The sequence below is a fragment of the Ammospiza nelsoni genome, chromosome Z (genome assembly GCF_027579445.1).
Source record: "Ammospiza nelsoni isolate bAmmNel1 chromosome Z, bAmmNel1.pri, whole genome shotgun sequence".
Taxonomy (NCBI): Eukaryota; Metazoa; Chordata; class Aves; order Passeriformes; family Passerellidae; genus Ammospiza; species Ammospiza nelsoni.
In genome coordinates this window covers 72,438,318-72,465,374 of record NC_080669.1, presented here as the reverse complement: position 1 = coordinate 72,465,374, position 27,057 = coordinate 72,438,318, and the positions used below count along the sequence as shown (strand labels likewise).

The 27,057-nt window shown below is 37.4% G+C and overlaps 1 protein-coding gene across 1 annotated transcript in view; it reads right to left on the bottom strand.

The window, feature by feature from the left end:
* TRPM3 (transient receptor potential cation channel subfamily M member 3) overlaps positions 1 to 27,057 on the bottom strand; it is a 417,168-nt gene that overhangs the window by 108,847 nt on the left and 281,264 nt on the right. Inside the window, exons 4-6 of the mRNA XM_059491854.1 lie at positions 21,945 to 22,158; positions 18,748 to 18,872; positions 12,745 to 12,916 (exon numbers count right to left, since the gene is read on the bottom strand). Coding sequence (XP_059347837.1) covers positions 12,745 to 12,916; positions 18,748 to 18,872; positions 21,945 to 22,158 — 511 coding nt within the window. The remainder of the gene's footprint in view (positions 1 to 12,744; positions 12,917 to 18,747; positions 18,873 to 21,944; positions 22,159 to 27,057) is intronic.

The following is a 27,057-nucleotide window of genomic DNA, read 5'->3' as shown; positions in this document are numbered from 1 at the left end:
CTCCTAAGATAATGGCTTCTGTGAGTGGTAAACTCAATGCTCCCTTACTGACTGACAAACAAACAAATCCAAAAATACAAATCAACAGATTTAGCTGTGTTAGAGTTCCTACAAGTGTTTGTTAGTGCACAGTGAATGGAAAGGCACACAGACCATTTTGCACAAATGCTCCGTAGTGTAAAAAAACTTTAATTGCATCAAACAGATGACATGTTCCCAGATACAGGCTATTAATTCAACAGATGACGTTACTTTACACAGGGCCTTTTAATGCAAGGATTGTTTACTTGAGGTATTTAGCAGAAAATCTCATTTAATTGTCAGCGGATAATTGATAAAACCGTTCTGAAGCTCAATAACAATACTGATGGAGTAACAAGAACTTAGCTGGCTTTAAACTACATTTTGATCAAATCTGACCTTAGTTTTAACCTAAATATATATGATGAGCTATGATTTTTGAGGGGAAATTGACTAATAAGCCTTATTCATTTGTATTTGAAGCACCGCAAAATAGCATTTCCTTCCAATTTTTTTGAGAGGCTTAATGTGTCTTGAAATTTGTATCAGAATTTTGTGGTTCTGGTAAGTTAAAGAAATATAAAGAAAGTCCTTAGCTCAAGAAGTCTATCTTAGAAGTCCAGTTTCTAGGCTATTGCCATGCTCCATGGGACAAGCAGAGTATGCAGCAACGTGATGTATTAACAATGGCTGAAAGAAACTCCACATGAAACCTGTGCCTTCCAGAAACATTTCAGTCCAAGTGTTTACATAGTACCTGGATATATCCTAGCACAAGCTACCTACACAGATTGGATAAACAATTAAACATAAGTTGGAATCTTAATAAGGAGAAGAGCTGGCGTAAGCCTAAAAGATTGAGGAAAATAATTTTAAAATTCTCAACCAATATTTGTCTTACAGTAATGCAGAGTAAAAAAAAAATTGCTCTTCTGCTATTAATACAGCAGGTAAGTGATGCTCAAATAGATTTAAAATTTACAATGAAGTCAAATTCAAATAATTTATATTGAATTGACAACAGTCATTAAAAGGTTTGACCACACAAATGTGTTTGCTTCACCTCTGGACATCTATGTGGTACTCCCTATGGTCCCAACTAGCTCAGAAAGGCTAAGTGATAACAGAACATCATAAAATAGTCCAGATCCTTCATATTAGGTTACACTGAAATAACACCACAACTTGGGTCTTTTTCTAGGCATTTGTTTTCAGGAAACTTTTCGGAAACACCTTCTAATGTGTATGACACCTTTTTGGCTAAAATATCAATAGCAAAAGGCAGAGAGATAAGATCACCTGCCCATACAATCTGCATGCTCCAGTTCTCCAAATCACAGTTGCAATATGTTTACCACTAGAACAATTACATTACTAAGTGATCATAACTGGAAAAAAGAGAATGGATTTTGCTTTCACAGGATAATGGGAAAGAACGCTGGGTTTTATTACCCAGAAGTACAAGAACATCTCCCAAATGTCACTTCTAGTTCAAACCTAATTTCACATAGCTCCACTTTTTAGTCAGCTTTTCCTTTTCCACATCCCTTGTCTCGAGCATCTTCACTAGAGCAGAACCTCTTATTCCAGATATGCCATAGATAAGAGGGGTATTTCTTTTAGCCTTTCAAGAACTGTTACATAACAAAAGGAGAGAAACTTACAGATTAAAAAACAAAACAAAACAAAACAAAAAAAAAGAGAGAGAGAAAAGAGGTCAAAGTCATTCTACTCTTTTCTGAGCAGCTTTAGTAGTTTTGTGTATTCAGACATTAAGGGGAACATCCATTTTTTGGAGACTCATTACCAGTTCTATGTCTAAAGAAATCAATCTGATCTGGAAAGCCAATAAAAAAAAATCTAAGAGTATTTGCTGTGTTCTTGAAATTCACAGAACTAGAGGATTATGTGTGATTGAATGATACACAACCACTACTAATAAAAAGAAGCTCATAACAATTTGACTTATTTTTTCTTTTCAATTTAGTTTTTGACATTTCTACTATAGGCTTGGTGACTATCACAGAATCACAGAATTTCTAGGTTGAAAGAGACCTTTAAGATCATCGAGTCCAACCCATGTTGAGTTGGACTCGATGATCTTAACACCTCAACTAGATGATGGCACCAAGTGCCATGTCCAGTCTTTTTTAAACACATCGAGGGATGGTGACTCCACCACCTCCCTGGGCAGATGATTCCAGTATTTGACCACTCTTTCTGTGAAAAACTTCCTCCTTAATTCTAGCCTGTATCTCCCTTGGCACAGCTTGAGACTGTGTGCTCTTGTTCTGTCTGTTGTTGCCCGGAGAAAGAGACCGACCCCCAGCTCACCACAGCCACCCTTCAGGAAGTTGAAGAGAGTGATAAGGTCACCCCTGAGTCTCCTTTTCTCCAGGCTGAACACCCCCAGCTCTCTCAGTTGTTCCTCACAGGGTTTGTGTTCCAGGCCCCTCACCAGCCCCATTTCCCTCCTCTGGACGCGCTCAAGCGTCTCAATGTCCTTCCCAAACTGAGGGCCCAGAACTGGACACAGCAGCCAAGGTATGCCCTCACCAGTGCCAGTACAGGGGCAGAATGACCTCCCCGCTCCTGCTGGCCACACCGTTCCTGATACTGGCCAGGATGCCATGGGCCTTCTTGGCCACCTGGGCACCTGCTGGCTCATGTTCAGCCGACTGTCAACCAGCACCCCCAGGTCCCTTTCTGCCTGGCCTCTGTCCAGCCACACTGTCCCCAGACTGCAGCATTGCAGGGGGTTATTGTGGCCCAAGTGCAGGACTCGGCTCTTGGACTTACTGAACTTCATCCCATTAGATTCTGCCCATCCATCCAACCGTTCCAAGTCCCTCTGCAAAGCCCTCTGTCCCTCTAACAGATCAACACACGTTCCCAGCTTAGTGTCATCTGCAAATTTGCTAATAAAGGACTCTAAACCCTCATCCACGTCATCATAAAAATATTAAACAGAACTGGCCCCAGCACAGACCCCTGAGGGACACCACTGGTGACTGGTCGCCAGCTGGATGCAGCACCATTCACCACCACTCTCTGGGCCCGGCCATGCAGCCAGTTCTAAACCCAGCAAAGAGTGCTCCTGTCCAAGTCGTGGGCGGCCAGCTTGTCTAGCAGTATGCTGTGGGAGATAGTGTCAAAGGCCTTGCTGAAATCCAAATAAACAACATCTACAGCCTTCCCTGCATCCACTAGGCGGGTTACCTGGTCATAAAAGGTGACCAGGTTGGTTAAACATGACCTACCCCTCCTAAACCCATGCTGTAATTTCCTTTTTATTTTCTTGCTTCCCAAACACAATTTAAAATCACTACTATGAATTTTATTTTGTTTGGCTATGTTTTTTGCCTTTGTAGTTTCCATTCATTCTCCTTGGTCTCCTTGTTATGTTCACATCCATTCTGCATTCTTATCTTTATTATTTTCTTTTTGGTAGCCCAATCACATTTTCACTTCCTCTCTGTCTCCTTCTGCTTAATCCATAGTCTTCTTTTATCTCATCTTTGCTAGTGATTGTATTATTTTGTCCCAGTCTGTTCTCCTTTCTCTTCTGCTCTACCTTGATACTTTAATTTTCATGTCTATTTGTTCAGTGCTCCTTTCTCACCTCTCTAAATCTACCTACTGATGTATCTGCCATCCTGCCAGACCTGACATTGAAGAAAAATCTGTGGACCTGACACCTGGAGCCATATCTTCATTTAATAATAGACTGATCCTAAAAACTTCTCAAAAGGAAATTCATCATGGTAATGAGAAAAGATTTGTGGTATCTTCTTTTGATTTTTTTACTTGTCTTTGCAGAAGCATAAAGTTCAGAGTCCTCAGAAGAAATGTGACATGGGAAGGGCCTATGTAAGACTCTGCCCTGGGATTTGTGAGCCTTACAAGCATCCAAGCAACCACTTGGATAAAATGGCAATACATAGTTCAAAGCTGGCACTTCAAGTTCAAAGACACACACACACACACACACACACACACACACACACACACACACACACACTCTCACACACAGGAACCTTTGTGGATTTCAGTCAAAACTTACCCTATCTGTTCTTACAGTCAACTGCTAATTAGGGCAGCACCAGAGGACCTAACAAGTTTCCCTCTTGGAGCTCATCACCTGTAGGCAATTGCCCAAGAGACACAGGAGCAACTACAGTTTCAGAAATTCTCACATCCTCTCTGATCTCCCCTGATACTTTCCCTGGCTCCTTTGGATATGACCACTACCACATATTGTATGCAGCACTTTCAAAAGCTATAGAATTGTAACATAACCAAATTCTACATTACCTCGTATGACATATTGAGGTGCTTTTCCTTGTAATATTTTGCTTATTTTTTAACATATTTGTCTCTAGAAAATCTAGAAAATTATCCCTTATTCTCACCTGTTTCAGGAAACTACAATAGGTGAGATACAGAATAGCAGAAATTTGGCAGAAGTGGATTAATCCTAAAATAATGTTTCTTAGTTTTGCAGCTTTATGAATTCAAAAAATCTAAAACATCCAAAAATTAGGGAGCTGAAATCACCTGTACTCTTTTTCTTCTATATGAATCATATGAAAACACATGTTTTAAACAAACTGATCTGTTTAAAGTCAAGTTTGAGAAAGGAATTCATAGATCCACTTGCATGGATCTATTGAGTGCTTCAATAATGATTTGTAACCTTGTGCTTTGTCAACCCTTTATGAGATATGTTTGTCTTCAGTGTCTGATCAACAAACATCATGATGCTTTTCATGAAAAAAACCCAAGTTTCCAATCTCTAACAAAATCTGAAATGAGTCAAAACTTCAAGAAGTTCTGGGGTTTACTGAAATTTCACAGTAGTCAAATTTTTGATTTTGAAGCAGACTTCTTCTCCTAGAAAGTAGTCTGTACCTAGATATGTACTTATGAAAATGCATCTAGGACTGCACAGGACATGAAGGAAAAATCTGAATCAAATGAGAATTCCAATGCATTTGATGATGATGTAATGGTCAGAGAAGGTGCCAGTGATGACAGTTGAACGTCCCTTTGCCTCCCCAGCCCCCTTCATATATTCTCAGGCATAGGATGACAAAGGGAAGTCCACGGGTCACATGAACAGATACTGCTGACATATTATACTGTCTAAACTGTCTTCTCTACCTAATCAAATCACCCAGCTTTTTCTATCAATTTCTTATTCAGAGGTAATGTTTTTCTCACAGGCCTACCAAAACTCAATTACATTAACCAACTCTATAAAGAAGAAAGATTAAATACAAGGTCACAGGTTCCAATGCCTATTGCCTGTCAGTTTTTCAAACAACATACAGGTAGAGCAAGCCTTCAGGACCAAATGGAATGTTTAGAATGAGAATAACTGCGGCATGGTAATGAACAGTACAATTCTACATTTAGTCCTCTGTGGTCTGGGAGACAATTCCTCCAGAAATGCACTGCTCAAAGGAAGAGTATTAGTTGCACAGGGTGGATCTACACACCCTGAGGATTTGGTGTGGTCATCTTCTCAGAAATATTAACATGCTTCAATGTGTAGGAATGGACCTAGCAGTGTAAAGTGGTTCTTGCAAGCTCAAAAAGGCTATAGAGTATACAGGTTAAAAGATTCATAAAAGGTTGAAAAGTTTATGAAAGATACAAAATAAAGCAAACTACTTCAAACTTTCTGATTTTTTTTGAAGGGGTCTATTTCTACTTAAACACACACTGCCTTTACATCCTCTGGCTCAATATTCTTGTTTCAAATATGTTTTTGGTTACATATCCATATTTTTACATTATTTCTGGTTCTCCTGGAAATGGAATTGTTAAAAATCTAAGAAAAGAGCTTTTTTTTCTTTGCTTTTTTATTTTTTTCCAGATAACTCTTTCTGAAGAAGAATGTGGTAGCTAATTTTATGAAGAGAAAAGAGTTTTCAATAGCAGAAAAAAGTCTTCCCTCCTCATTAGCACAGCCTCGACTTCTGCTAGCTAGGTGACATTACATATGCTTGTTACACTCATTCCTCATATTAGTAAAGTCCTTGGGCTCATTTTGTTCTTTTCACCTGCCTCTTTCCTTCTCTGAGGCTATGTCTAATACTATAAAATGTCAGAAATCTAGCAAGTATAGGATCATCTTTTAAATCATTAGATGAAACGTTACATCTTCTTACATTTTAATCTGTGATGGTAGCTGTTAACCCCGATTTGAACATCACTGCTTTACTGACTGGACTCCATCTATTTCCAAAGCACATTGTAACAATTTTAAACCTCTGTCAGAGAGTTACAGAGAATGGAAAATTCTGGCAGTCTTCTGACGAAGATTTTAATATTTTGATGTACAAAGCCTTCAATATAAGTAAAATATCTGAATCTAAAAATGAAACGCCATTAGCAGGTGGTCAGTATATTTTCAAGACATTTGTCAGGTATGCAAATATCACACAAAGCTTTTTCTGCTCTTTGAACCTCTCACTACATTGCCATTTCCTGACACATTCCTTCCTAACACATGCTGAACACAAATTTTATTACTGACCAATATGTGGTATAAGACATGAAATGTACACAAAAGACAGACAATGATTGTATGTTTCACCAAATGGTCATGCACACACAAGAAGATGCCATGAGTGTGTGCTATGCTGCAGTGTGGTGGGCTATGCTAGCTTCTGTGTCATGTCCACATTCTGATTCTGCTGACAAAATTAGATGTGTTCTTTTAAAACGTTCAACATTCTTATTAATTCACAACACCTTTCATTCAAATTAAAAGAGTTCATACATGCAATGTGCAATGTGCAATGATCATTATATATATAAATAATCCCTGTCCTTGTCTGGCTCCTCTGCTCCAGTAAGAGCGCTCATATGAAGAAGGAAAGTAAGCATTTGTGATGCAAGTGCTTGGCAACCGTGCTGTAAGCTCTTTAAAGACTTGAGAATACTTTGAGCACCAATAAAAAGTCAGTTAACACCAACAACTATATCATGTGAAAGGAAGGCCATAGTGCAAACAGAAGGAATGAAATTAAATGAATATTATAAAACTGCAAACATGAATCTGGAGCCAAAAGGGACAAGCTTTAGGTAGGATTTTTGAAGATTCTGCAAGTGCTGGTAGAGGCCCTTTATATGTAATATGAAGTAATTCTAGATCACACTTGTTAATGAGAAAACATTGTTCTGTGTAATCACAAAATGAGCGAAACCCACGGCATGTCAACCTATTGGAATTTGTTTGAAAATGATTAACAGACCTCAGATCAAATGTATTATCTGAGTTGCTACATTGGTAATTACTCTAATCTAACCATCTGTGGAGTAGCAGGAATGAATATTTTATGACTTGTAGCTTCCAACGCACATTTTGTAGACAGATTTCTTTTATATTTCTGGTTCAAGGTACAACTGATGTGCCTATTGCATTACTCAGCAATGCTCTGCAGAAATGGTAATGAAGTACATCTTAGCAAATGACCAGACCATTCTACAGCTCTTTGGAAAAATAGTTTGCTAGTGTCCAGGAATGTTATAATTGCACAATTTGCAATAGGTAATCTCTAGTAATTACTTCATTTATTTCCTTTCTCTGTTTATAGATTACATCATCTGTTTGGTGACATACGAAATTCTTTTTCTGTATTGACCACTAGTACTTCCACAGGATGGGGAAAAAATAGACTAGCTGTACTTCCACATCTTGAGTGATCATAAGATATGCATTCATTTTGAAACCAGTGACCATACTGGTGAAAATTATTCTGTCTTTTTTATTTTTCTCCAAAAAGCTTCTTTGGAAACATTTCTTTGCACCATTGTGACCCATTAGAAAGAAAGTCTAAGTATACAATATTTTGGAAAAAGCAGTTGTAAAGGGTATAAAAAATTTACAATGTACTGAAGACTTCTCAGGCATCAGGGAGAAGAGAAAGAAAAGAAGAAAGTCCTTGTATTCATTCTGAATAAAATTTAGCATTGAAACATAGCACTTCAGAATGACTCCAACCAAGCAATAGTGTAGACAAGATGACATTGAGGGATGCACATGAACTTTAGAAAAAGAATAATTAAATCAGAGGCTGCAACATCATGGCAGACTGTGTCCTGAGGATGGATGCCTAATGACTTTTAGTTATTTTTATAAAGATAATCAATTAGACTTCATTGTTTTAAATGGATTTTAGGTCTCAAAGACAGTAAGGACTTGTATGATATTTAGGAAAATCAAGTCCAAACTTGAAAAATCCCACATAAATTGCAGTTTTTCTGTGTTAATTCTTAAAAGGCAATTCCAATGTAAATTATGGCTGTTCAGAGTATCTTTTGTTCTTGCAGAAAACCATATCCTTAGGTCATGGAGTTAGGGTTACAGTGAGTGCCCACTGTATGAATGTGAGGCACCAGCACACTCTTGGTGCACACGAAGCATGCCAGGCACTTGGGCTGCATTAGACCAGTGTCCCAAGTGTGGGCCCTTACCCCATGCTCACTCTTTCATCACTAGCAGGGCTGTAGCTGCAGCCCTGGATGCAGGTTTGGGCTACCCATGAATGATGAGGAGAAACTGGCAAGGATCCAGAGGAAAGATGCATATACCTAAGGAGGAGAGTTCGAGACAGCAGTGCTTGTTTAACCTTTTGAAAAGGAGTCTAAGGAGTTATCCTATACCTGTTCTACAACCTGCAGTGATGTTAAAAAGGTGTCTGAGCCATATTTTTCTTGATAGGGTGAGGTTCTCTCAGGGGAAAATGTCCAAAAGTAGCAGTTTGTGAGCTTCAGATAACACGCTGGTTATCTGGGGATATCCCCCAACTGGGGCTGGGGAAAGTTTGTAAACCTTTTGCTGGAGTCCTTATAGATTGGAGTAGGTTGAATATTAATATAGGAGGAAATCAGCTAAATGAAGGTTGAATATTAATTACTGGAGGTCATCAGCCAAATGAAGCTATAGATAAACTTACTCAGCATTGCAAATACTTCTCTTTGAGAAGAGACTCACACTGGGGACCTTCAGAAGTCAGTTCCAGTCTATGTGTAATCTGTCATTCTACAGACAGCTGTGAGCTGTCTTGTGTCCAAGGCAATGAGACAAAGTTTAGTCTCTTGAGCAGTTCCAGAAGCAGTGAATCAGAAATCAGTAAACTGGCAGTGGTGGATTACATCAGCCTGACATGCCATGGATCCCTTCCTGCCATGGAACAGTATAAGGAGAGCCCAGAAATGGAAACACAGCTGCCCTCCAATTTCTGCATCTCCCTATCGAGCTGGGGCATTTTATTGTGTTAAAAATCTCTATACCCTTATCCTGACAATCTTCTGCTCATTAATGCAATATTTCTGAACACTATGGACTCCTTATTTCAATGTAAAAACTTTTACATGAGCTACTGAATTAACCATGTAATGCTATATAAATAAACTCTATGGCAGAGATAGTTACAAAGATATCTTTCCTTCCTTCCAGTGTATATCTTCAAGTGATCTCTGTTCCTTGAAAATTCTGCAAAAAGTCCAGGACCTAAATATTTTTTGAATTGGAAACCAGAAGCATTTCTGAATATTTCCTTTTGATCTTAAAACACTATTAGAAAAGTTCTTATTTTCAAAATTTCATGCTTCAAAATGATGCACTTTGAAATTCCAGGACTTTGAGACAACTTGAGGCTCACTTCAAGAGATGGTTGCTGGGCTGTGTTAAAATAGTCTTCCTTTGTGAAAATAAGAAAAACCTGTGCTGAGCATTAAAGCATCAAATTAACCTCCAGGTAGTTGCTCAGCTGAGTGACTCTGCGCTGAACTTGCAGGCTCAGGGCCACAAATGTCACTTTCTGCTTTTCCAAAAACTATTTTTTAGTTCCTGAGTATTTGCTGAGGACAAAATAAGAGCAATACAAGTGGTAAAACCTAAAAAGGTAGTGGAAAACAGAATACTCGATAAAATATTTTCCCTAGTGTTCGTAAGGGGCATAATTGGAGATTCTTCTTCTTCTTCCTATTATTATTCCTGTTCTTATTCTTATTTTATAGTACACTGATTCAAGACATTGGATACTGCTGAATTACTAATAATGATGCCATATTAGGAATAAAAAAACCTAAGACTAACAGAATATTTAAGACTATCTGACATATTTAATGATCCAATTTAGTCTTAAATTTTATAAAAGAGACTGCCACTACTGTAGTCTATATGAAGGGAATGCCATTTTCTGAGTCTTTAATATATGAGAACAAGTTTAAAGCTTGAACTATATGTGACCCCAAATATCCAGCAGAGCTATCACTGCACTGGAAAAAAACAAAGTTAAAGCAAATGAAAACAGATAAGAAGAAATGACAAGCCTAGCGTGTCAAACTCAGGCAGGCTTAAAAATAAGAATAAAATCTACTTTCAGCACTACTGTTGAGGGGCAGGCTGTGAAATAAAAAGTTATCAATTGTTTACGAGTTCCTAAATCTGTTCTGTTTTCTAGAGCAGACTCTCTTTTTTAGTGATTAACTAAAAATTGCACCTTTTTCTGAGCCTCTCACAAAGAAAATTGTGATGCTGTCAGTATTTTTCCTCACTCCACATGCTTGCCAGTGGAATATGGTAAGTAAAGACATACATGCATGGCTGCACAGACTCCCATTTGGATAAAAATCCCTTGGCAGCAAAGCCCAGTCATGCACAGGATGGAGGATCTACATTGCTCTGCTATAAATAAGGGTAAAGAAAAGCATCAGAAATTGGCCATCTGTTTGGCTGACCCAACAAGGCAGGTGGTCTTTCTCATCCATATGGTCAACTTCCTAATAACGAGAGTGTGGGCAGGACTCAGTCACCGTCTTTTAAAGCAAAGAAAAACAAAACATTGCAGAAGCATTCTGGATGCCACTGAACCAAGATGTACAAATCTTATTGGCAGGCTTCTTTTTGAACAATTTTTTCACGTTTCTATTTTGAGGAAGTGCTGTGAGATCCAAGTATCTTTGTGTTTATAAGAGAGAAAGGGAGCGAGTGGTTAAATGGTGGACAGTCTCTGTCACAGAGGAAAGTGAAAAAGGAGGGTGCTTACTTTTGTTTGTGGGGCATACTGCAGAAAGAAACCAGAGTAGAGAAGTTCTTAACTTTTTTAGATGTTTGAAGAAGTCAAGCAAGCATTTGACTTGAACCACCAAAGTTTATAGTTTCATCCATCACTTTTTAAAAGATAAGCCTCTTGACCAAATCTGAATTTAGTTAAATCTCTCTAAAGAGATTTATTTTTTAAGATAAGATTTTACCACCAAAATGTTGTGATGTAAACTATAAAAGCTCACATATTTCTTTTAAATGCCTTCAAAATAACTGCTGTTTATGCCACAATCTTATGTATTTTCATGATATGCCATTTATGGCATACAAAAAAAAAGTGCCTTTTTGCTGCTGGTCAAGCAAGGATTAGATTACACCATCTTCATTTTCTAAGGAAGCTCCCAGGCATGCACCCACTGCTTATGGTGCATGCATTTTGTGCATATCTATATAGTACTCTGAGAAAAAACAATTTAACTGTGATAGCCTAAAAACAATAAGCCTGTAGTGAGTGGAGTTCATGCAGTGCTGTTGAAGGCTGTAAGTGGAACAACATTTTAATTTAAAGATTGTATTCATCATACAGAAAACTTTATCAAGCATGAAGAGCATTCTGATTTATGTTCACCCAATTGTGCCTGCCTGTAATTCCTTGGCATCTGATGTCTGAGAGCTAAATGCTTTTCCTAGTCTCATTCCAGTTTCATGTACCTATGTCACAAAAAGTTTCACCCTTCCCCAAAATTGCATGTTTCAATATTAGCAGAAAGGCTGCATATGATCACTTTTGAAAAACTAGATCTGTTTTATTCCTAAGGAAATCTAACGGAGGCACAACACTGATGTTAATTTGCAAGACCAAAACATTAATTGAAATTAAGTCCCCATCTCAAAGCATGTGTACACTACATCAAGCATCAAGCGTGGGTACACTACATAAATAATAATGTTAGTAGTGAGATATGATATTTTATTTTATCCATGCACAATGCTTACTTAGGTGATTATTTTTTCTTTTAGGTATGAAAGTAGTACATGAAAAGAAAAAAAATATAACTTTGAGAGAAAACTGGGGCTTCAGTCTGGTCTGATGTGATATCATCAGAGTTGCAAAAGATGAAGTGGAAGGAACACCTAGGTTCATAACTCAGCTTCTGGCTTTGGCTAATGACAGCTGCCTAGAAGAAACTAATAAACACAGTGCAAAGGTACAGCAGCACTTTTATGGAACACTCTCACTGCCTATAAATATCAGTGTTTCTTCAACCTGGAAAACATTTTTAATAAAAAACTCTCCCTTACATTTTGTTACCCGTTTCTGTAACTGTACTAATTTCACCTTATTCTATACTAAATGAAGGAGAACCTAACTGTACAAAGTTCTAAGGAAGAGAGGCTACCCAAGACCTCAGCGGAATCTGAAACTTAGCAAATACTGCTTGAAACTTAGCAGAAACAAATCCAGTTATTTCTGCTGTGCAGTCTAAAACACATTGCACTCTTAAATATAATTTTATTTTCTTTGTTCGTTATTTGCTTTCCTTAGATCATGGTCACAATAGACAGTAGAACCACTCCCCCAAATGTGCAGAATTATTGCTTCTTTAAACTGAGTGGTTTTTGCAATTATAAAGCAGTACAAACAACATGTTACTCACTTGTATTTATCTTCTGAAGTGAAATGTGCTTTTCCAGGTGTCTACGAAGCTTTACCTCTGCTCCATATTTACCAGTAGTACCATTGTCAGCCAAAATAAAATGAGAATGCATGCTGTTGAGCACTGTCAGCTTGCTCATGGGATTGGACATCGTCTGGTATGGTCGGACCACCTGCATTTTAGAGACAGAGGAAAAAGAAGGTACACTTAACAGAAGAGCGTCTGAACTAAATAAATTACAAGATATGAGCTGACAAGATGAAACAAAAGAAAAAAAAATCAAAATTAAAGTACTGCACTTGAGTACTACTGTCTTTTGTGTGTAAAGTAGAAAATGACCTTAACACTTCCCTTTCAGATGCAGACGTGGCTTAAAGGTTTTCCATGGTAATCTGTTTCAATAGTATCAATGTTCACTGCTTCCTTTAAAATCCAGCTAATGCTCCAAAGGTCTGGGTGCCTACACACACACTGTACACCCTGTCTGATGCTGACTATCTGGACAGCTGGTGTAAAATCTCACCTTGCTCTGACCAAATTCTTTGATTTGTCCTTCACAGACCCCACCCAGCATCATGCCTCCAGTGCTGGCTCATGCAGAACCACCAGCACAGGAGATACACAAATACAGGTGAGTTCCGCTCCTGGAGAGGTGTCTACATGTTATTACATCCCATTTTCAATTTTCTTGGAAAAACTATTGGCCCACTCCTAGCATCAGTGAAAGGGCAGTTGTGTGTGTTGACAACAGCTCTAAAAATTTTCTGTTCAATGGGGAGCTTGCTTCACTTCCTTTGATTTGACTTCATCAGGAGAAACTGTGCAGCAGACTGAGTAAATTGCCACAGAATTATCCCACTCATAGCTACCAGACAGACCAAATAATAGCATGGGGCCACATATGGCTGTCAGCTGCTTTGGTGGGTGTCTATTGACATAAGCAAGACTGTGCTAACACAGCAAAAGAATTGGTGTTGTGTCAAGGCATTCTGACTGATACTTCAAAGGTTTTCTAGCAATACTATTCCTTGCCTTTCTTATGTATGTCTTGTCCTTTTGGAGAGACAAAACAGAAAATCCCTAAAATGAAGTCCTAGTTGAAGAAGTGATATAAGGACTTGTTAGAAAACTCAGCTGAACTATCCTTCATTTGCAAGGAATTTTTTTCAGACTTCTGATATCATTAAGTTTTCAGATCTAGTGCTTTTAATGCACAAATATGTACACTCAAAATCTGACATAGATGCTTGCAGACAGAAATATAATAGGTTATTGATTTATTCCTAAGCTTTTCTCTCTCTGTAATTCTAAAGACATCTCCAGTTGAGACACAATTCTTTAAAAATAATATGTATTAGCAATTCTTTAGCCAGAGATCTCTCTCTATATATTATTTTCATTTGCAAATGTCTGTCTAACTTTGATCAATTCTTAGCCAGCAAGGAGAAATACACAAACTTCTTTAGCTGTTATAAACTGTCATGTAAAGGGTACTCTGTAAGCTCTTTGTCCTGCAAAAGGAGGGAATAGAAGACCTGGAGGGCAGCTGGCCAACAGCATGGGAGTGCACTACACTCTGTGAGAACAGGTGATAGCTCTGGCTCAATTTTTTCTAATGCTGTTTCTTTAGGTAACCCATTCATAGCAATTTATTCTACAGCTGCATATGACTCAGCAAATATCAGTACACTGCTAAAAACCTTCTAACTGTGACATCTTGATCTGCAGCTCCAATGAGCTGCAGTACTGAAGCCTTCATATATTGGCTCAGTAATGCTGCTGCAGGACAGATTAGGAAGCTATGCTTTTGTTCTGCACTTAGGTACAAGGTGAGTTACATTATTAATAAATTTAATGGATGCAAAAATGAGACTATAATTATTTTCAATTGAATTGTTCACAGCATGCACAATTCAACATCTGAATTATTTTTTTAAAAAATAAATTTTTCTTAGACCACACTGTGAGACTTTTCCTGAGAAAAGGGTAAACAAAATCTTCAGGAAGTAAGAACACACTAGGCTTTGAGCTACTTCCTTGAGGTTACTTGCTCTTCCACAACGCTCAGCAGATTTGTGACTTCTGACTCTTGCAGTTTCCATTCCTCTGTTTTTTTTTTTTCAATCCCTTGCATTTTACAAGCAATTTAAATAGTTGGGAAAAGCTATGACTTTAAGCTGTGCTCTCAGCCTCTTTTTACAGATATAGAATTGCATGACAGTTTGGGCTGGAAGTGACCTTAAAGACCGCTCACCATGGGCAGGGACACCTCCCACTAGACCAGATTGCTTAAAGTTCCATCCAACCCTGCAACAAGAATAGGGAGAATAGGGAATAATGTCCCTTGACATCTTCCTCTGTGGAGATGAAAGGAATAATTTGTGCTCAAGACAGTCTCTCCAAATAGAGTTTAATGAATGTGACAGCAGCCATGCCATGAAGCAGTATTCATGCTGCATGGGCTGAGGGAATTCTGTCAATAGGTAAGTGGCTGGGCTGACCCCAGCCCTTGCCTTTGCACCCTGAGGTGGCAGCGAGCTTGAATGAGAAGCATTGCTGATCTCCTTAGATTCTCTGCAGGCACATGACACTCAACACAGAAACTTGAAAAATCTCTCAGGGTAACTCACCATGACAACGAGCCTGCAAGTGCCCTGTGAACCAGTGCATGAATCTGAGCAGTCTATGTGGAGGCAAAGAGTTTGTGACAAACAGTGAGCTCAAAGTAGTGATGGAAAAAGAAAGAGATGCATGCCTTGCTTCCCAAGGAGCGGCAGCTGTTGTTCAAATCAAGCCATTTCTGCAGCCTTGTTCCTCTGGAGCATACCAGGGAACGGAGTAGATCCTGATTTAATGCAGAGGTTCCAGGACCTTTTGGTTCATGCTCAAAAATTCTCCACATATGCTACAAATATGGCAGTCTGTATCTTTGCCCATGGTCTCCTACTGAGGTGACTTGGAATTAAACCCAAATGAGGACTGAACAGACCCTGAAAATAGAGACATTCATACTACAATGACTTACAAAGTGAACTCTTTTAGAAGGGAGAATGGTTCAATGTGTAGGAAGAAACTTGTTTATAATCACAGTTTTCTACAAGACTGAGCAAGCCACTTTGCTTTCTCAGTTCTATCAGAAGATATGGGGAAATAAGGCAACTAACTCCCTTGTGTCCTTTGTTTCTAAATTAGAATCTGAGAGTGTTAAGAATTGCACTATTTTCTTATATATTGCTTTCACAGTACTGGAGTAAGACATGTATCTTTAGGGATCTTTAAACATCACAATATAACAAATAGCTAACAGCAATAATATTTCCTTTAACTTGGTCAGTTTTCTTTACGACTCTGAGGAAGTCCCCCAGGATTCCCAAAGGCTGACTGACTTGGAAGGGCTGGTAAACACAATTAAAGCCTTCAGCTCTGGCTCCTGGATCCATAAGGCTGAGGCATTAGCAGAGGAGCACCTCTGCTGAGCACAGGGAGGCCACACGTGCTGGGGCACCTGCAATGACCACAGCTCCCCCTCTGCACCCCCTGGCCCTCCAAAACCCATGACCACAACAGTCTTCTGCCTCTATCTGATGCTGGAAGGGTATGTTTTCATAACTCTTCAGTTCTGATCATAATTTAACTAGACATAGTGCATATAGGCATAAATCCACACTGATGCCAGAGTTCATCAAGTCTTTTACTACTGGTAGACTTTTCCCCCCCCTTGTATAATCCTTTGTGGCCTTTGTTCCTTGCTTAATGATGATTCATTTTACATGCTGAGGGTACTATTTACATTTCCCCTTCTCGGTTCATTTCACAGCATTCACCTCTAATGAGCCAGTCAATATAGCACACTTTGATTTTTAAAAAGCTTCCAAAACAGCTTCCTCACCAAATGCTTCTAAAGAAACTGCATGCATTCAATAAGAGAGAAAGTCCTTTGAGGCATAAGTAACTGAGGAAAGCTGGGGGGAAGCGTGGGAAAACAGTGAGAAGGAAAAGGTAATTTTTGTGAAGGCTCTTACTAAGAAGATTTAGTGACATAAATGGCCTACCTCAAGCTGTGTAATATTCTGTTTGACATAGGTGTAAGGGATTTGGAATTGATTAGAGGGTGAAAAGCTTACAAATATTTCAGTGGACTAAAGTCTTCATAAAACAGGCTGATGAGGTAATTAAATGGAAGATGAAATTTGATATCAGTAAGCATAAAGCAGTTTCATTACATGTGCATCAGAGATGGATAAAACCAGAAGTGCTTCAGCATTACATCATGCCATTGATCAATAATTTCATAAAACTATTTCGGCCAGGAGGTTGAGAGAATAAATTTTATGTTGTCTATCAAAGGTAGAGTTTGAAATATTTTTGTCTTAGTGATGACCCTGTAATTGTAACCCTACTGACATACTTGTGTCTGCCTTAATAGAAAACCCTACTCAAATTAGTTCTAACTTTATATTAAACTTTTTTCATTTTGTATCTGATGATCAGAGTAAGTTTTAAGTCTTTTATGATGTAATCAGAAAGGCTTTTTTAAAAAAAAAGTTGTTTATTTTAAAATAAAATTACCGTAAAACTTATTGGTTTCCTGATAAATTGGAAGGATATTTAGAGGAATGCATTGCTTAAAGAAATCAGAAGTCAGGGGAGTTGCTCCACTTGGCTGGAACATCTGGGAAATCAAGGGTATTTTTAGCTTTTTCTGCAAAAGAAGGCTCCAGATTCCCTTAAACAGGCAGTGACTGCCTCAGAACTGAGGTAAGTTTGCAACAGGAGGAAAAAAGTAATAAAGGAATAGAGATGTTTGAAAATTCATGGCTAATTTTAGGTTTTTCTTAACTTTGTTCCTCTTATGTTTCCAGAACCCCATGCCTAATCACTAAAGACTATATATTTGAAAATGATGTGTACATTACGCTTCTTTAAGGAGATACAACACATCCTTGTGATTATCTTTTCCTGCTAATTACCTTCTGCACTGCACCTCAGAAGAGCTCATTGGTGACTCAGTATTACTGTGGCAAAGTCTCATCATGCTTTTTTTTGGGGTATTAGAGCACAAAACTCCATGCTAATAGACTTCCCCCTAAGAGTTGCACTTTCATAATGGATTGCAAAAAATTCCAGTTGGATAATTTTCTTTATAACTTCATTGTAACTCCCCTGACTTAAGAGATACTTGAATCTTCTTCCCCTTCCCAACTTGGACATGGATACAGAACATACAGAGAAGAATGTGTTAGGCTAATGAAGACCAGGAAGAAGTTCTTCATGCAGATTTAAAACTCCTCCACTCACAGTTAGTCACTAGTTCTCAGACAGATTTCTCAGGAATGAACCAGAAGAGAGAACAAAATAGGTTCAGAAAAGTTTCAGATAACAAATAACCAGTGCAGACGAACTATTCATTCCTTTAAAAATTGAGGAGTTAATCTTACTGTATTACAATATTAAAAGAGAAGAATGGTGTGAAAGAAGAGGAGAAACACCTGGCCCTGTCCTTCAGAAAGTGGCTAAAGGTGAATTATTTGAGGTCGCTCTTATCTACAACACCCAATAGGATCTTTCAAAATTACATCAATAAAAATTTGTGGAGGGAATATATTCTAAGGAGGATAGCCTGAAATTTTGAATTTGAATTGAAACCAAGGCATTATAGTATTGTTTGAAAATAAGCCAGATTTCAAGTTTTGCAATCAGTATTTTCTTAAGCACCTTTCTGGGTTCATAGAGTTCTAAGGATGAAGCTTTGATATATTTTTAAGAACAGCTTTTAATGAATTGCCCTGATAATTTATTTTTAAATAACATACAGTACAGAATTTTTAATGCTGCCATGGCAAAACCTGCCATCAACCCTAATGGAAAATCTGTGTATATATTGACTTTTTGCTGCAGATAAGATTTCTAAGAGAAATTGCTAAGTGAGGGATGGAGAGGACAGGAAAAATAACTGGAAGATTTATAGATATTGGAGGTCATCCATGTCTATATAGGTCTTACATCTTTGCCGATCAGATCCTCTTGGTTTTCCACAATCCCCCAGGGAGCTATACCGATGGTGCAGATCTTCCCTCGAGATTTTGAGGCATGATCTTTCAGGGCATCTCCAACATGCCGAATGACCCCTGGCAAAGAAGGAGCATAAAACAGAAATTCATAATTATGTCTTTTTCGTTCATTATCACATGGATTTTGTATAGACCTGTTTTTTTTTAGGGAATACCTGTGCCTATTGTTACAATTAAGTAAAACTATGAATACAGTCCTATTTCTTATTATTAATTTCCTTGAATCTATTTTATTGAATCCAAAAATTACTAAATGAAGTAATAGGAAAAAATACACAGCTTTAGAAAGAAGAATGGAAATGCTGACTGTTCACTGCCGCTTATTTGTCTGCACTTGTGCTCATATGTGCATGCAAGCATTTGTGTATTTCCAGGCACAGAAAGAAGCATAGGAATTAATTGTGCTCCCCGCCCCCCAACTCCCTCAGAAGTGCAGCTCGTACACAAATGCTCCCAATCAGGGATGGAAATGTGAAAACATCATTATGCTACTCTGTGATGAAGCTATTCTGCCACTCTTTCCAAACAAACTCAGTCACCTGAGATAGCTCCCAGCAGAGTATTAGTACCCACCCTGGGAATCAGTGAAAAAACAGAAATTAGTACAGAGAGAATGGCTACTTCCCAGCATTCTTCCAAGGGCTTCTTGCTTACCCTAGACCAGCTTTGGCAGTGTTTCAGTGGTATCTCTGTGCAAAGGACAAGTGTCATTTCTCCTTTTTTTTTTAAATTAAATAATATTTTAAATTATAATTTAAATATTTTTAATTATTAATTTAATCTACGTATTAACAACTATTTTTAGAATGTGGCTGCACTGAAGCAGACCCGTGGGTTTGCTGCAGATGGTATCTGATTTTCAATTGCTGAGTTTCCATGTTGTTTAAATTTCACTATTTCAAGATGACCAGATAGAAATAGGATTGTTAGGATTTTGGTTTTAGTTTTCTGAACTGTAAATGACTGTAAATGTAAGAAAACTCCCCACAACCTAACGCATCCTGTGTCCTTGAGTCTAGTATTATTCCTGTAGTGGAAGGTTAAAAAATCCCAACCCTGTATACCTGCCATCAGCTATGAACTAAGCTGTTATCCAACAGCCTGAAGGATTTGAAGCAGAAAATCTGCCCAGACTTCAAAAATTTATCTTGTTTAGAATAATCAATTTTCAGCATGACATGAATATTCAGAACAACATTCATGTTTATAGCCAGGTATGCTCTGTCTCTCCTATGTCACTGATTCTCAGTCCAACAGGAGTATTTCAGCACATTTCAGTTATAATTTTCATTAAGAGAAACTCAATTTTAATATTCATCTTCAACAAAAGAGACTGTACCAAGAAATTCTCAGATTTTATGATTTCACAAATAATTTTCAGCTATGCAGTTTGAAAACCTAGAAATTGAGAAATCAACTGCTTTCCTCCAGAAATTAAAGACAACAATGAGAGATTACTGACATTGAAAAATTTCTTTTTAAATAGTTTGTTTTTAAAACAGCAGAGAGACACTTGCACTACATTGTTTTGTCTAGGAAAAGCAGTCCTTTCTAACAGCATTTATGATGACTTTCCTGGTTCATTTGTATTGTTTTGGCATTTGCAAATATGAGGATTTGAAAAACAGTAGGAAGCAGTTATGCATTTGCCAAGTACAAGTGTTATCATCTGTCCTTTTTTTAAAAAAAATCTATATTTTGATTTCTACAGTTGCTGTGGTAATCAACTGCATTAAGTGTACAACACGTACACTTTTCTGATGTTATTTTAACATAAAGCTTACATCTATCTTTCCCATCACCATGACAAGAGTGTCTGACAACTAATATAATTACCACTAGATTGCACAGATCAAATTTAATCTGATTTTATTCTTTATTTTAAAGAGATATGAGGCATATTACATTTGTGTCTATTTCTCTAACACTCCAAAAGCTATGCCTCTTAGCTTTCTTCAGGCACCAAGCCTGCCAGAATTCAAAAATTCTTTGGACAACATTCACAGACACATGGTGTGATTCCTGGGGCTGTCCTGTGCAGGGCCAGGAGCTGGACTCTTTGGTCCTTGTTCGTTGCTTCCAACTCAACATATTCTATGATTCTGTGCTACTTGTAGTGCTGCTGTGATAAAACTGAGTACTGCTTTAAATCTGATGTGCTCTGAAAACCAAGTCCAAGATTCCTGTTAAGCATTTATATTCAAATATGTAGGAGTTGATCCACCATGCACTAAAATTAATGATAGAATGATTACATTGTTTTTCAGAGACAATAACAAGATACACTCTTACTAAAGTAAAAATTATAGCTTTGTTACTGCAGCAAATGAGAATGACAAAAGAATTTACAAGTTCATGTCCTAGCTCAAAACCTTTTGCAATTCTCTGTAGCAGAACTTTTTTGACTTTTCCCCGAATCTCTCCCCCTTTCTGCCTCCTCCAGGGAGGGTAACTGAGATGTCAATGCCACAATTTTCTGTCTAGGGATCTATGTTTTGCAGCTTATTCCCAAAGTGTACATGCTGTCTACTAGCAGTGCTGGGCCAGCTGCTGTCTTGCATCTCTGGGACACGTGTTTGGTGTATCACAGATGCTCTTTGACTAGAAATGGCAGATATAGCTCTTGATGAAAATGTAATAGCAAAAAATTAGGTTGAACTCTCTACAAGTAAGGAAGAAGTTTCCCACCACATCCAAAACCCAGAACTTTTTTCCTTTAATGCTTTGGGTCACCTGACTAAATAAAACACATGTCCTTTCTGGATGAAAGTGTTTTCGGTTTTGTGTAATAAGAGCTGGACTTTGACTAGTAGTCCTTCCATGCAGCTTACAGCTGACCTTATAAAAGTCTTCCTTGGTGATATACTAATACAATTGCCTTGCAGAAGGTTTTATTTTCAGCTCCAAAGTGTGCTTTTCATACTGTAGTGAACCTTTTATTCTGTTTTATACCTACCAGCTGCCAGGTTGGTATGAACTTTGCATTTTCTTGTTTTCAGATAGTACAGAAATTACTAAAAAATAAAACACAGAATGGCTTTCTAATGTCATAATTCCTACTTTCCCCACCTTTTTTTGTGACGAAGTCTCTTAGATGCCACTGTGCTTTTTTTTCAATGTTGCTCTTACCTGTGTTTACTCCTCCAGTGAATATCCATGCTCCAGTTGTCATTGCAGCCTTAATAAGTCCTTTTCCAAAGACCTGTTTGAGTTTTGGCTGAAGTTCAAAATTCTGAAGGCCCCCATGCACAGAGATGAGAAGTTTGGGGAGCTCAAGTTGCCACTCTTTGGTCATCAGATGCAGAAGAAGGTCAGGCTTTGTGTCAAAAGACACACGTACATACTGCAGGAACAAGGGCAACAGTAGAGAGTAGAGAAAAGAAGATTGGTTATACCCACTGGTTTCTAATGTATATTATCTGTGCCCAAGAGATCACTTTATTGATGACAAAACCAGTAACTATTTGCTAACCTGATGATTTGTTTCCTAGTTGAGAAACAAGGAATAATGGAACACTAGCACTTCACAGGCTGGACAATTTTCTTTGTTTAGGAAATTAAGAAATTAATTGTTTTAAAAACCTTAGTAATGTTTGAAAGATTAATGTTTACAATTTATAAATGCAAAAGCTGGACCAAAAATATAAGAGGTCTGCCAAAGGTGACCTAGGTAGTCAGGGTCACAACTGTATTAACTTACACCTCATTTTCAAATTACTGAAGTCAAACCCTCAAAAGGTAAGAAATAATGGATAAAACCCCATTCTTCAAGCACACATAGGTTTAAACTGAGCAAAACTACCAAACTGATACTTTCCAGATGAAAGAATGCTAACTATGTACAATTTCATGATCTTGCCTTAGAAAACTCTAGATCCTAAAAGAGCTGTGAAACAAATTTTTGCATTTCCAGTTGCTGGCTGTTCTGCGCTACACATGCAGCAATTTGTGCCAGGGGAGATCATACCCATCTGTGTGTGCTCAAAGATAACAACTGCATTCAAAATTCTTACAGCACTATTGTGTTGCACAAATACATGTCTCTCTCTGTTACAAGCCTTTCTCCTGCTCTTTCTGTTGCTGTTTCACAAAGCCCATGACAGGGCACGTAATAATTTTTTGATTTCTAGTTACGTACCAAAAACGGGAAAAATTCTTTCTATATTTGCTAAGATCTGGAAGACCCTCTTAATAAAACAAAATAGGTTGCAGAAAGCACTCGTCTGTCAAACTTCTGATTGAATCAATACCTATAGAGCAGCTTCAGCAGTCTTTCCCTTGATGGGTTGTCAGCACAGGCATCAGGTGCACGCCTTGGTGTTCAGCCTGTGGAATAACTTATCCTAATTTGTTTAATGCAACATGCCAGGTAGTATAATATCCATACATATTTTGTTATAATTTTGTCCCTTTTTGACACATCTAATCAGTATTTCTTGCCGAAAGTTCATGATCTTTTAGCAAGAAAAATAAAAATAATAATAAAAACATATGATAGTAAAGTGGTTTCCTTTCTAGTTGATTAAGAAATAAGGACCTGACATTTTCCAGAGGAAACTACTAATAAACAGTATTTTTTGCAAGAATGGGTTGTTGCACAGTAAACATCTACTGGTAACATTTCTGGAAGCAGAAGCCTGTTTGCACAATTAGTTGCGGGGGAGTGCAGCCAAACTGAAAGCTGATTAAGAACTTGGGAATGCACATTCACCCCAGTGAATGTTGAATAATGTTCTCTGCAGCAGCCAGGGAAACCCACAACAGCTACTGGGCATAAAAACACAGTGTTCATGTCTGTCAAGCTCATTAATATAGATGAACTGCCTCCTCAGTAGCTACTCGGGCAATTTCCAGTGTGAAATAAAATCTTGTATGGCACCTGATCCCACTGACTAGACTGAGACATTAAAAGTTTTTAAATTGGGATTTCAGGGTTGTCAAAGTTTTAACACACCAGAGAGTGTGGAATAAGAAGAATGATCCTTTTTCCCCTTTTCATGTCTTAAGGGAGATTTGAGGCTGCAAAGGGCACCTGGAGGTGTTCACAGACAGCATCCTTCATGGGGCCAAAATGAAAACTCTGTTGGTCAAACTACAGAGCCTCTGGTTTGGAATCACTGGTACCTCACTCTGCTTTGTGGTGAAGACAGACTGCAAGTCTTCAGAAGATAATTAAGGTGAATTCATACTGGTAATGGCCATATGTTGAAAATATGTTGAAAACATGCCGTTGCATCATCTGGGATGATGCTAAGATGAAGGCACAAATGGCATTAGATGTGTATTAACTAATCTGGACAGTGACTACGTTTTTCTTTGTTTTTTTATTCTTTAGATTTTTAAAAAAATACCTCAGAATGTGTGATTTCACTGTCCCTACCTTCTTAAGTCTGTGTGTTACTCTTCTTATACATGAAGACCTCTGAATTCCAATAAATATAAATCTATAAAGTGATTACAAAAGAAGTATTTTCTTGCATTTATTTGAAATGTAGACAATTTGTATTAGAAGCAACTGCTTGCTTTTTATACTACAAGAAAATCCCCTTTACACTTAGTATAATTTTACTTTACAAAGTGGAAATTTAATGAAAAATAAATATCTAAGGTTCTTTCATGTAAATTAAAATTTAAATCAAGTAAGATAAGATTTAGTGGTTTAGAAGTTTTTGGTAAGGACGCCAAACATGATTTTTCTTTTGTACACAGCATTCAATTTTTATGGCTATTTGAAAAATTTTTCTCTTAGAGAAGGAATTTTTAGTTTGGCATACTTGAATTTACTCTTTTGCCATTACTTAATAGGTTAGCTATAAGTAAAAGAGAATTCTTCTGCCCTATTTTTAAAAGTTTACATTAAGTTATAAATCTTACCTTTAAGGCCACTTTAGCCTGTAACAAAAATTCTTGTCTTCCAATCTTGTAATAGAATATTTATTGCTATCAGATTTTGCTTAGAATGTTAATGAGTATTTCTTTTGTTTCTGAATTCTCTTGCTATAGCCTCTGGAGGTTACAATTTGATATAAAGATACAAAATTTGAATCTAAGCCAAACCACTATGCTGTTGTGCTATGAACTTCCATGCCTGGGGTATCTGTCAGCTGTAGAAATTACCAGTTCTAATGGGGAATGATTTAGCCCTTTCTTTATGGGAGAAGTATATGGACAGGATGCAAGAATTCAGTTTTTATGTGTTGGCAAATCAGAGCAAGTTAGGAAGCAAAAGTACAGTTCTGAATCACAAACCCTACAGACTGGCCCGACTGGCATCAACACAGAATGAGAAAGGACAAAGCATCAAGCTCGAGCTGCAATGCCCATTTCATCCCAGACCAGCACGGTGGTAGTCAGCAAGGGTGCATTTGTTGTTTCACTTTTTTTGTCAAGTGTTCTCTAAAACATACCTATGCCCACCACCAGTCAAAAGGCCAGACACTTCCAAGTTCGACTCCAGTGCTCTAGGGCAAAAGTCAAAGCTCCTGAGAAAGAGAATTACTACTCTGGTACTTAAGCACAGCTGTCTCATTAAAGTACTTGGTGAACGATTGCAGATGAGACCATCAGTGAATAAATTAAAGAGACTCAGAATTTTGTTGTATTTCTGAAAGTAAATCTATTCAGACAACATTCTGTGATCTGAATTCTAACACTGCTTCTATGTTTCTTTTTGGTAACTTAAATAAGTTTCTACCATCACAGATATACCTTCAAATTAAAGACTGGTTTCCCACCTCTTGCCCCAAAAGTGTGATCCTCATAAAAAAAAAAATAAAAAAAAAAATTAGATGTAATTCTCACTGAATTAAACAAAAACTCTGCTGCTTAGACTGAAACCAAATTGGTTCTGTATAAGTTATTAAGTTAATTCCTCTTACACCTTAAGGCCTAATCCTAGTTCCACTAAACAATCAGTGAAAGGACCCTCATTGATTTAAATGGGCTTTGGACAAAGGTTTTTCTGTGTTATTTCTCCTTTTTCTCCATGTAGAACACCATCTTTTAAATTATGTAAATATTTTTAAGAAGTAATTTATTATAACAGAAACAATATTTGCTGTCTTTTCATGGTTTATGCAAGTGATATGATTATCTTTTTTTTCTTCTCAAAAGCCCTGATGACTTTTGGCATCCTTTTAATACAGTTTTTATAAAACTCAATGCATTTTAAACCAAGAAAAATACCTTTTCCTTGACTGACTTCCAAATAATAAAGTCTTAAGGATCTGAATATTAGCAACTTTGGTTAAGTAACTGTTAATGTTGGAATCTTACTGATGCTTTTTCATGTTTCCTTACACCATAAGAAAAGTTAAGCAGATAACACTGAAGTAAACTTCCTTTCTTTTGCAGCTGCAAACTTATTTTAGGATTTTACTCTGCATATGAAATGTATAATTGAAATGCATTCAGTGAGGAGGAATCTATTTAACTCACCAAAGGCTTTTCAAACAGCCATCTTCCATTTAACCCTGAAAAACCATGAGGAAATTTTAGTTCTGCAAAGAGCAATCCTTTAAAGAAGTTTATAGACAATCCAGGCCCAGCAGTTAATGAGAGAACATTAAGGGTGTGTGTGTGTGCGTCTAAAGGCAGATAGTGTATTATAAAAAATGGGTTTAGTTTGCTCAAAAGTGCAGTGCACAATGCATCTCTGCAAGATTGTCTTAATTGGTACACTGATGAACAGAATACATTTGCAAATTTTTCAGAATATTGCCCTTAATTGGAATGGAATCACTCACATGAGTTTGATAATTGCTTTCTGATTTAATAAAATGCTAGTATAAAGTTAGATAAGTGTGTTACTTAAGCTGCAAAGAGCTGACTATCATAAGCAGATAATATTTTATTAGCTTTCTTGAATTTTTCTCAATTTTATTTGCAAAACCTATTAATAAAATTTATGTGCATCCACATGCCTCTCACATCTTTTTACAGTTGTTAAATTTGAAAATCTGCTATAAAACTAAAATAATTGCAGACAAGCAAAATTGTTAATTGCATTTCTTACATATTAACGGGATGAGTCACTTGTAAAGAAAATATGAGATTGACAGAGATCTAAATACCACAGTCTTATTGCAGAATCATCTGTGGTTGCATGAAATGGAAGGAAAGGCCGTTTTAGTAATTGATCCTGTTAACCAGTGTTACCTAACCTCACCTATGTGTTTCTATATAATATCCTGCACAAATTATTAAGCTATTTGTATGATTGATTTAAGGAGGATAATGGAGC